A 12,148-nucleotide genomic window follows, 5' to 3' on the forward strand; every position below is an offset into this window, starting at 1 on the left:
GCTCTGTGCTGACAGCTCAGAGCCCAGACCCTACTTCGGAATCTGTGTCTCCCTGTCTCTCTGCACCACCCCCCCACTCATGCTCTCTCTCTCTCTCTGTCAAAAATAAATAAACATTAAAAAAAAAATCATGAGCTGGGGCACCTGGGTGGCTCAGTTCGTTGAGCATCCGACCCTTAATTTCAGCTCAGGTCATGATCTCACAGTTGGTGAGTTCAAGCCCCACATCGGGCTCTGTCTGTGCTGATGGCACAGAGCCTGCTTGGGATTCTCCGTCTCCCTTTCTCTCTGCCTCTACCCTGCTCGCTCTTGCTCCCTCTCTCTCTCTCCCCTCCAAATAAATAAACAAACTTAAAAAAATTAAAAATAAAAAGAATGAGCTGATTACTTCTGGAAGAGGCCCTAGATGCTATCTAGCCGGCCTCTCCTGTGCAGGTGGGTAGACAGAAGTCCATTGAGGGAAACTCTTGGATTCTGAGGCCGAGCAGACACAAGGCAGAGCCAGGACAAGCTGCCCAACCACCTGGTCTTTTCCCTGCCAGGGCTGCTTCCCCCAGGTGTCTGTGTCTTCATCTGGATTATGCAAATTTGGAGTCAAGTTCCCTCCTAATCTCTGAAGTACTTAAATTGGGCCTGAGGGAGCTGTGGGTACCCTATTGCCTGGCCTCTTTCAGTAGCAGCTGATGCAGCAGCAGCTTGCAGCACAGAACAACCTTTTTCCTCCAGAAGCTTCTTAGTGCAGCTTGGGACCAGGAGCCAAATATGTGCTTTAACAATTCTATGACTCTATGCATCTGGACTGTTATTCTTGTGCTTTTTTACAGCCTGCTAAACTGCATTCTATCTCACAACTGGCTTGAGATCTTTCTGAGCAAAGGGCATCCTACTTCTGTCCCCACCCCTATGTGTCAGGAGCTCAAGAGTACTGCATTGAGCAGTATGCATTTGAGCAAATGAGCTTGGCATTGGAAAGGCTGGATGTGAATGTAGAATGAGGCCGCTGGGAGCTGTGTAAACCTCGGTTTCCTGATCTGGCTGAAGGGGGAACGAATTCCCACCTTGGCCAGCACACAGGTCAAGCAGTTGGTGCTTGGCGCACGGTGAATGATGGTTCCCACACATCAGGGGTGTACGACCTGCAGGCTTTGCACCCCCCCATCCCTTGTTTCTCTTTGGCTCCCTAGGGGGTCACAGTTACCATAGCACATGCTGTGCAGAATGCCTGGGAGAGCAGTAGGTGAAGCAGGAGGGTGGAGATCCTGGAAGGCCTGGATAGGTCTGACCCGGGCCTGAGCCTCCCAGCCTGCTCCTTCCACTCGGTGTCACTACCCAGCCCTGCCTCCCAAGCCCAGCTCAGGGCCCTGGAACTCTCTTGTGGGACTTCCCTCCTCCCCAGCCCTGGCTCTTGGCTCCCTGCTCAGCTGCCATGGTAACCACTTCCAGGGTGACAAAGGAGGTTGCTGGGTCCTGTTCCCTCTGGTCCGGTTGATGAGGATTTTCAGACGGCAGAGACGGAACTGCTCTGCACCTACCTGGGCTCCTTCTGTGTTCTCGCGCAGGCTGAACGGAAACTTCCATCCCTGCCGACAGGACCATGTGTACCACCAGCCTGACCACTTGCGAGTGGAAGAAAGTCTTCTATGAGAAGATGGAGGTGGCCAAGCCGGCCGACAGCTGGGAACTCATCATGGATCCCAACCTCAAGCTCAACGAGCTGGCCCCTGGCTGGAAGCAGTACCTGGAACAGCATGCCTCGGGCAGGTGAGCAGCCCAGGGAGGAGGGGCCTGTAGGCAGCCCTGGGGGCACCTTCCAAGTGGAGATGCAGAGATCAAATGGAGCCTGGTCCTGGGGTCAGCTCAGGTGAGGGGGCAGAGAAGGACTTCCAGGTGGGTCAGAGAGGCCTGGGTTCTAATCCCAGCTGTACCATTCCCTCCCTGGGTGACCTTAACAAGTTGTGTTCTGTCTTTGGGTCTTGGTTTTCTATAATAAACGAAGAGCTACAATGGCCCTGCAATCTTTGACATTTTAGATGTTTGCACATTTCGTAGTCTCTTACAGAATGGTGGGGACTGAGAGAGGAGGCCATGAGGTCCGCTGAGAAAACTTTAGCTTAGGATTGGGGCTTGTGCTCCGGTCCTAAGTCTAGTTAGTCAACTCAGTCCAATTTGATCTGAATACCGGAAGTTGGCCAATCAAGACCCTTCCAGCTCTATTGTCTATGGGCCAGCGGCCAAAGGACTTAGCTTTGGGCATGATTTCCCTTAAGACCTTAGAGCCCAGTGTCCTATGCTTTATAGGACCCTCATAACTTCCACAGTGCAAGGAGTTCCATAGGCTCAGGGGACATGTCCATCTGAAACGCACATGCCTCTCCTTCTAGGGTGTGATTTGGAATCAAGACCACAGAATGCCCTGCCCAAGCTGCCTCAAGCTCATCTTCAGGGTCTGTGCAGGCCTCTTCCCTGGGTCCACTGATTCAAGGACAGATAATGCCCCTAGACCCCCAGGGAGGCCGACAAGTGGCTGTATTTTGGGGGTGTGGACACACACACCGGGTTGTTCATGCATGTTTGTATGTGTAACGCCTCAGGTGCAGCATGCCGGTGAAGGTGGAATCAGGAGGCAGGCTGTGGGTAGGGAGCTGTCCGTGGGGAGCTAAGACCTGTAAATATGAGACCAGGTCCTGACTCTGTCTCTGACTAGCTGTGTGCACATGGATGGCTCTCTTTCTCTCTGCTTCTGTTTTCATCTCAATAAAATGAAAGGTTGACTAGATGATCCTTATGGTCCCCTTGCGCTAGGTCTGATATTTTGAAATTTAAGGTCTGAGGTGTAGCTTGAGGGAGAGGAAACAGCTCTGGATTGGTTTGATTAAAAAGGTAGAGAAGGAGATGGAAAACATGAAGCTCCTGAGGTGGCCGTTGGGAGGAGTGCAAAGGCCTGGAAACTTGGGTCACGGGCCCAGGGGATTAGGGGCTGAGCTGTATGGGCCTGTGGCTCCTCCTTGCCTCAGGTCTCAACTGGTCCTATCCTGGCTGGTGACCTGTGGCTCCCAGGTGGCCTCAGGCAGGCCTTCAGAACTGCCACTCCTGTGCTTATTATGTGCACAGGCTCACTCTCCCTGTAAGCCTTGAGATGCATTAATCCTGGTGCCCCACAACTCTGGCCCAGCAGGGTGGGGCCCCCGTTCTGGGGGTCAGGCTGCTCTGTGGGCCAATCCTGCCTTGAGCTATGCCGGGTACTATTCTGGGCTTGTGTTGTCAGTGGGCTCCAGGCCTCGGGGGCAAGCTTGGCCTCATCTCTACCCCCCAGCCTGGACTATGTGATGCTTGGCATAAAGTAGGGGCTAGGTGGTATCTATTGGACTGAATTTGAGTTCCTTGTCAGAGGTCCTTCAGAGCCATTATACAGGGGACCCAGAAAGGGTCAGCAGTAAGGACAGTCAGGGGTCCACGGGGCCCCTGACTACAAAGCTGATGTAACAGGGTCCTCCTGGAAGAGGTTCATCTCAAGGTTGAAAGAAACTGTCCTGGAGGTAATGATGTTCCATTACTGAAGGTGTGCAAGCACTGGGTGGGGGCTGAGGGAGTGGGGCTTGGCTAGATGAGTCCCAGACCACTTCCTTCCACAATCTCTGAGGCTGGGACTCTAGGGGGTCCAAGTTTGATGGAGTGGCCTGAATGTAAATGTGCATATGTGTAGAGGGGGATGCCGACTACGGCCTGCTTTTCCAGTGTCTGTTGCAGGGCTGTTACTCGTCAAGGCGTAAGAGAATGTTCTTTGTGACGGTACAGGGACCAAAGTCTCTGAGTCCTCCCCTGCTGCCCCATCACCCATCCAGCAGTCCATCTGCTGGATTCTTGGTGGTTTTTCTCCCAAGTATTCTTGGTGGTCTATGGTTGGTAGTTAGAAGCATCTCCTTTTCTCTCCACCGCAGGCGAGAGGCATGAGCGAGCCATCTCCGAGTCAGGGGACGTCTGAATGAAAAGAGCCTTATTGGACACCATTACTCTGCAATGCACGCTTGAAAAATAAGGCCCAGATTGGGGGGGGGGGTGAGCCCTGTGCAGCGCACAGGTGCATGTCCAGAGTGCAATGGGTTACGTGGAGCTGAGGCCACAGAAGGGCGTGCAGGAGGCAGGCAGGAGAGCCCGCTGGAAGCCAGATAGCTCCAGTGCCAGATTTCTGAAGACACTGCTCCAGGCCCAGCGGGGTTCAGTGGGAGGAGGCAGAGCCTGCCGAGAGCTAAGGAGCCCAGGGGGCAGTGAACAAGCCACCTCTATCTCTAGGCACAGGCACACAGGGCCCTTCCATTCCGGGCTCCTCCAGGCTGTCACCGGGAGGGAGGCCCACCTTCTGCATCCTTCCCTCCCCTCCCCGCAGGTTCCACTGCTCCTGGTGCTGGCACACCTGGCAGTCGACCCACGTGGTCATCCTCTTCCACATGTACCTGGACCGCGAGCAGCGGACGGGCTCGGTGCGCATGCGCGTCTTCAAGCAGCTGTGCCACGAATGCGGCACGGCGCGGCTGGACGAGTCGAGCATGCTGGAGGAGAACATCGAGAGCCTGGTGGACAACCTCATCACCAGCCTGCGCGAGCAGTGCTACGAGGAAGACGGCGGCCAGTACCGCATCCACGTGGCCAGCCGCCCGGACGCGGGCCCGCACCGCAGCGAGTTCTGCGAGGCCTGCCAGGAGGGCGTCGTGCACTGGAAGCCCAGCGAGAAGCTGCTGGAGGAGGAGGCCACCACCTGCACCTTCTCAGGGCCCTCCAAGCCAAGCGCCCAGGAGGGTTCCGGCTACAGCTTCTTCCTGCTTCGCTGGTGCCTCTTCGGGGCCGCCCTCTGCCTGCTCATTGTCTACCTGCAGTTCTCCTTCCGCAGCTCTGCCTTCCTTTAGTGGAGCTACGCCCGTGGGGTAGGAAGGTTCTGGCTGCAGTTCTTCTGCAGAGTCAACAGGACTCTGGACAGCTAGCTCTGGCCCTCAGTTTATTCCTCCATGGAATGGGAGGTTTGCTCTGGGAGATACTTAATGGTCTTGCCATTAAAATGTATAGCGATGGGGCAGGGGGAGAGGGTCTGGGGAGGATTTAGGCCTGGTGGTAGTAAATAAACCCACAGGGAGGTATCTTCTCCCTCCACTTCCTCCACATCCATCCCGACCCCTCCTTTTGCTTCATTTCCATATCCCACATCCCATTAGGACCCCATTAGGTCCTGTCTTGCCCTGGCTTCATCTCAAGGCCGTCTTCAGCTGCCTCTGACCATCCTGCCATGGTTCTCCTTGGAGAGGGCAGTGACCCCACCCTATGCGAGAATATTCAGTGCATTTTCATTCAGTCCCTCTCCTGGAGAGTCTGCTCCCACTCTTCTGAAAGTTTCAGATTGTTACTTTGGTGCTCAAGCCTGCTTGGCTGGAATCATTTAGAGCTGCACTGTCCAATATGGTGGCCAATATGTGGCTATTTGAATTTAAAATAATTAAAATGAAATGAAATTCAGAATTCAGTTCCTCAGTTGCACCAGCCACATAGCAAGTGCCCAATAGCCATATGTGGCTAGTGGCTACCATACTGTGCCGTGCAGATGTAGCACATCATCATAAAAATTTCTAGACTAGAGCTTGAAGTTACTAGTTAAACGTATGTGGACTCCTAAAAATAAGAGAGGGACACAGGTTTAAAGGTGCAGCAGGAAGCCTTCGGGGGGCAGGGACAGGTAGGCGTGTGGTGTGTTAGAGATACACAAATAAATCTGTAAGCTCTGTGTTGCTGTCAGTTGATTGGAATTTGTGGGTCCCGGTGTTGTCTAAGCTTATTTCCTGGGAGGGAGGACCTGTTGAAATTCACTGCAAGGTGATGGGACGCTCTCTTGGTCTTCTTGCTCTTGCTGTGTGTGTGTGTGTGTGTGTGTGTGTGTGTGTGTGTGTGTGTGTCAGTTTGGGGCTTCCAGAATACATTTCTGTGTTTTGAAGGAACGTATGAGCTATGGCACCAGTAATTACCCATAATGGAGGGAGATGTTCCTCTGTCATCCTGAATGAAAATACCTTTGTAGGCAATTCTATGGTTCTCCCAGTTACTGTGGATGGGGAGAGAAGGGGTGTATTAGGCAGATCTGTGGATGTAGATCATTCAGGTGTTGGTGGGGCTGTGTGTCTCCATTCAGGGGAGGTGACAAGCAAGGGGAAGCATGAGCAGTGGAGGCAGACAGTAACTGCACGGTTATTGGTTGGCAGCCTGTGGACTCCCTGATGAAGAATACAGTCAGATGTGCAAAGGAATGCTATGCCAAGACTTAAGATCTGGATACCAGTTCGAAGATACAGTGGAATGAGTCAGTAAAAACCCATTACCACCCCTGGGGGAAACAATGGCATGAAGTATATTCTGTGGTTAAAAGCTGTATTCTGTCCATTTGCATCCATAAGTCAACATTCATTTACTCTAGCCTATTTGATTAGCCTGTCCTAAGTTCCAGGATCACAAAGGTAATCAGGCACAATGCCTGACCTGCAGGGCCCGTGTTGCGTGCTAGTCAATGCTGTGCTAGAAAGGGGACAACCTAATCATACCTCAGGAGTGGTTTCTTGGAAAAGGAGTCGTTCACCCATGATGTCTTGAAGGATATATGGAAGTGGTCGGGAGGTCAAGGTTAGGGCTGGCAGGCAGCTCAGTTCATCCCAGTTGGAGTGAAAATGGAAGTCCCCAGATGCAAAGCTCATTTCATGTTCACGAAGCAGGAAGCGACCAAGTACCAGAAGAAGCCAGGAGGATAGAGCACGAGAGGAACCTGGGAGCAGGGGCCAGGAATAGGCGGAAAAGCAAAGTAGGCTGGACTTGGGTGAAGGTGGTTTTCTCGGCTCAGGTAAGGAGTGAGGCAGGAGCATTTTGATTTATGGTGAATATTTTATTGTCAGTTTCAAAACTTGTCTTTGAAAGAGAGCAAAAAGGTAATGGTGAACAGCAATCCTACTCCTAGTGCCTTCTAGAAACCTTTGAATGCCTGCAGATGTTGTAGCTCGCAACACCTGTGTATGAGAGGAAGCGTTCAGTCTTCCCTCACTCTAGTGTTCATCCAGCCTTCTCTCTTGCCTCAGCAGCTGAGAATAGTCTCAGCTTTCACTTCAGGGATCAGAATGGATGATCTCTTCAAGTGTTCTGCGGGCAATGAGAATCTGGGCTGCAAATCACAAAACTATTAACTTCAGTCAAGGAACACAGAAAGCTTTGTTTATTCAATACCGAAATAAGGTCAACTAACTATTTTAATAATCCCTGAAAGTAGGCAACCTGTTTCTGGTCCCAATTGTTCACGTACGTTGAATTCAACTGAGGGCAGTTACAGTGCAAATGATTTTCCTTTTTTGCTTTTTTGTTCCTTTTTATTTCTGCAATCAAATACATCACTTCTTTAAAGATTTAAATATACATCTGTCCATATCCATTACATATCGTAGATGCATGATGTAAGAATAAATGCGTCAAATAGAATAAAATACGTAAAACTTTTCATGGTGCGTGTGTGTTCATATATCAAAGTGCTTATATAAAGGATGAGAAAGAGAAGAGCAGTCACGGACATCTGAGGGCTGGTCTGGCTGCCACAGTTACATTGTGGTGGTCAATTCACATACCAACCTCAGACCAGACCCCTCTGGGACGATGCTGGATCCAGGCAAGCACAGGACCACTCCATAATCGTCTCCGACTACAAATGGAAGCATGAACATTGTCCAAACCACACAACATCACCAAAATGGCCCCTATTGTGACCAATATGAGTGGTTGCTACTTCTTTGCCAGTCATACCTTCTGTCCTTCCAGATAAGACTAAAGGCACTCCATCATAGAATTATCCCCACTTTCTGATAATATCCACTCCAGAGCACAGCCCATTTACATGAACCTTCCCCTCCCCGCCCTCCCCCGCCCACCCCCCTCGCCGAACATGTCCCAATGCTATAGTGTGTCTTTTCTAATACCCTCTTCCTGAGATTCCTCAGGGTTCCTAAGTGCATCCTCCTTCTTTGCAATGAGTCTAAACACCTAACTTTGTTCAGTAACACGAGTGTTCCTCGTGGTCTTTGGCTGAAGGAAACTGACAAGGAGGTTATATAGCCCTTCTTCCAGTGTCCATGAGGCTACCAGATGTCTCAGTGAACTACAAATAAATAAATAAATAAATGCAGAAAGATTTTCTCTGACTGTGAGATATTTAACTGAGAAAACCAAACAGTTGACCAAGTAAAATAAAAGTCAAGAATTATGAAATTTTAAAAGGGTGTTTCTAAATCTGAGGATAGAAATGAAATAAACATATTTGCAAAAATATGCAAAACGTAAAAATTATTTCTGTTTTAATGCTTTTTAATCCTTTAACGATTTATTTGATAGTATTGCTAGGTTTTTAAAAATCACTTTCCCATGAAAAGTTAAACAACAAATGTCTATCCTAGTACTCATTATCTTTGCGGTTTTAGAAAATGTATTTTTGCCCATATTCTTACATCTATTTCAGGGAAGTTACATAAGCCATTAATTCCTTTGGTAGAATGGGGAGAAATTTCACATACCCTCTTCCCTGCCAGCTTGGATTTTCAGTTTTGTTAGAATGAGCTAGTATTTTATAACTAAATTAAGAAAATGCTTTATGGCTTACATGGTTTCTTTAGAGAATTATATTAGACACATGCATTATGTTTCATAATATTAATTTAGGAATTGACTTTTACATTTTACAAATTTATTTCTCCCACCATCCTTATACCAGCCCACTCCACTTTAGAGGTCTTTATTTTGGTTTATTTTCTTCCTTTCATTTGAAGTGCTTTTGTGAGTAATATTTTCAGAGAAGGTCTGTGCTTGGTTTGGCTGTCTGAGATTTCTGTTGTTCTTATTTCCCCAAAATAGCTTGGCCAAATACTGTATTCTGTGATCACAATCCTTTTATTTTATTTTATTTTATTTTCCCCTCTCAAAACTTGGCAGGCATTACTGCAATGTCTTCTGGAATTTATTGGGACAAAAAAAAATTGTTATCAGCCTAATATTTCTTTTCTTTTAAATTGCCTGATATGATGTAAATGTGTATGTGTGTATATATGTACAATAGTTTCACAATTCTGGTAAAAATACAATCTAGAGAGTTTCTAAGGTTTTGCTTGTTTCATTTTGTCTACTTTTTTAAAAAAAAATTAAACATTTTTATTTATTTTTGAAAGACAGAGACAGAGCACAAGTGGGGGAGGGGCAGAGAGAGAGGGAGACACAGAATCCGAAGCAGGCTCCAGGCTCCGAGCTGTCAGCACAGAGCCCGACGTGGGGCTCGAACCCAGAAACTGTGAGATCATGACCTGAGCTGAAGTCAGACGCTCAACCGACTGAGCCGCCCAGGTACCCCCATTTTGTTTACTTTTTTTTACAAAAATGTTTTTAATGCTTATTTATTTTTGAGAGACGCAGGGTGCAAGCAGGCAAAGGGCAGAGAGAGGGAGACACAGAATCTGAGGTGCACTCCAGGCTGTGAGCTGTCAGCACAGAGCCTGACTCGGGGCTTGAACCCATGAACTGCGAGATATTACCTGAGCCAAAGTCAGACACATAACTGACTGAGCCACCCAGGCGCCCCTCTTTTGTTTTATTTCTTGCAGTAACGTTGTCCACAGAGGAGAGGGAGGCATTTATTCTAATTCTTTAGGTCGTCTTCATGTGTTTGAACTACAATTTTTCATACCCGTAATGACTTCTCTGCTGACGTTTACAGCGGGGGGATGGGGAGTGTTCTGTTAGAGATCGTGCCATGTCTCTTTGAATTATTTGGTCTCAGACAAAGGGAGAAGAAAAATACCTTATTTCACGCAAGTTTTGTTTACTAGAAGAGAGGTCTTGTTGCCAATCGGGTGGTGGGAGGGAGCCTCCCTCAGATGCAGCCTCCCCGCATGGCCCTAGGAGCATAGCAAAACAATTCTCTGCATTTTGTCGTAGATCAAGTCACAGGATCATTCTCTCTCTGGCTGGCATGAATACCTTATTAGCAGTTGACTTTATTAGGCAGTGTCCCCTTGCTTTACATTTCTGCAAATTCAGTACAAAATGAGTGCAGTGACCAGATGTTCCTGCGAAGGGAGCTGGTGTGTTTCCAGAGGTCAGGTGGAGATTTGCCCCCATCGACTGTCATCGCACGCCTTCATCTCTAGCCTTGCCTTCTCCAAGCCTGGCGGGATGAGTTCATGCTCTTCTCCTAAGGGAGGTGGTCTTTTCCTCTCATTCCTGAGGTGAACTTTGTTTGCATATGGAGATCCAGACTGGTCCACCTTCAATCTCATTGGGCTTGCCACCATATCATACATATATCTCTCAGCATGCTGGGAATGCAACATTTGTGGTTCCCAATAAACGCAGCTCTCTCCCTCCTTTGCATTAGATCATGCCAACAAGGAATTTGGAAAGTTAGGAAGGTTTGGAAAATAGGTGCGTTGGCTAAAGCACACCACTTTGAACCTGAAGCTACTACTTCTACCTTGCGTGTTAAAATCTACCCCTGTAAATTAACTTGAATCTTCACTAGATCACGATAGTTGTAAATAAAGAACCTATATAGATTTGGATATATATTAGGTGATATTTCAGGAATTATCATTTTTTTAATCAGTACATTGTATTCGTGTGTCTCCAGTCCTTCAAAGAGTTCCTTTCTTAGCTGTGGCTGTAGTTCTGTCCTAAAATCCTCTGTCCCCTTTTCCGCAGTAATAGGATCTTAGCGGGGCACACGTCTCACAGAGTACAGAGTGCTCACCAGAGACGCCTTTGCAGGTAAGTATGACTATGTCACTGAGTCCTGGCCAATTGGCTATAAGTTACACGGAAGTTACAGGCAAAAAGCTTTGTGGAAACTTCCTTAAAAGACAGTGTTTAGGTTCCTTCTGGCTACTTAACAGAACTTTGTGGCATAAAACCACAGTAACCATTTTGTTATCTTTCACTGGCTGCTGAGGGTTGGAAAGGACTCAACTGAGGACTTCGGATTCCTTGTGCTTTGTGTCTCCTGCGGTTGCAGTCGGTTGCTGGAGCTGAAGCATGTAGGTCTGGCTGGGTAACTTTTTTTTATATAGTCCTGGGTCTCCTCCATGCGGGCTATTGGGCTTTCTTGCAGCAGGGTCACCTCAGGAAGGGCCAGAGCAGACTGCCCTGATAGCTGAAGGCATCGAGAATGAGTATCCCAGGGGCGCCTGGGTGGTTCAGTCTATTAATCATGTGACTCTTGATTTCAGCTCAGGTCATGGTCTCACGGTTTGCGAGATCGAGCCCTACGTCTGGCTCAGAGCCTGCTTAGTATTCTCTCGCTCTCTCTCTCTCTCTCTCTGTCTGTCTCTCTCTGCCCCTCCCCGCCCCCACTTGCACTCACTCTTTCTCCTGAAATAAATAAATAAACTTAAAAACAAAAAGAACGGGTATCCCAGTGAAGAAAGCAAAAGTTAGAACTTCTTTTATGACTTCGCTCGGCAATCACACAGTATCAGTGCACCATATTCAAATGAGAACATTCACAAAATCTGCCCAGTTACAAAGAGATGGGGCAGGGACCTCACCTTTCAACAGGAGTTTGTCAAAGGCACATCTTAAAACATACAGAGAGGGAGCTATTGTTGGAGCCATCTTTGAGAACTGCAGTCTTTCACAGGCAATAACCGTGTGTCTCCTTTGCTCTCCTCATTTTATCCTTGTTTCAATCCTGCCGCCTCGACTCAGGTGCTGCCATCTTTGGTCGTGAGGCCCAAACCACACATGGCAGAGGGACAGATAGAAGTTACCCACTAGCTAATATCACCAAGTGCCTTATCAGCCATGGATCATCAACCTGGAATTTTATGCAAGAGAAAAAATAGATGTCTTAGTTCTGAAAGCCACCGGCTGCCATTTTGAGTGTTTGGTCACTGGAGCTGAGCCTGTCCACCATGAACACATCAGGCTGGCCTCCTGATTCATTGGTCGGTACATTGGAGCCTCAGTCACGTAGCACTAGGGGCTGTTCCCCAAACACACCGTGTATTTCTGCTGTCCCTGGTCTCCAGCACACTGATCTCCAAGACTTCAATTCTCTGGTGCTTATTTGTCCCCAATGGCTGGCTTATTCCCTTCAAGTCCA

At 48.4% G+C, this 12,148-nt stretch overlaps 1 protein-coding gene across 1 annotated transcript; it reads left to right on the forward strand.

Annotated features, from left to right (window-relative positions):
* The first annotated feature begins 1,594 nt into the window (after positions 1-1,594).
* Positions 1,595-5,444, forward strand: RTP2 (receptor transporter protein 2). The gene is made up of 2 exons (XM_045437109.1): positions 1,595-1,761; positions 4,385-5,444. The coding sequence occupies exons 1-2, from the start codon at positions 1,595-1,597 to the stop codon at positions 4,899-4,901; spliced, it is 684 nt and encodes a 227-aa protein (XP_045293065.1). The 3' UTR covers positions 4,902-5,444.
* Positions 5,445-12,148: the final 6,704 nt, after the last annotated feature.

This window comes from Leopardus geoffroyi, chromosome C2, assembly GCF_018350155.1.
Source record: "Leopardus geoffroyi isolate Oge1 chromosome C2, O.geoffroyi_Oge1_pat1.0, whole genome shotgun sequence".
Taxonomy (NCBI): domain Eukaryota; kingdom Metazoa; phylum Chordata; class Mammalia; order Carnivora; family Felidae; genus Leopardus; species Leopardus geoffroyi.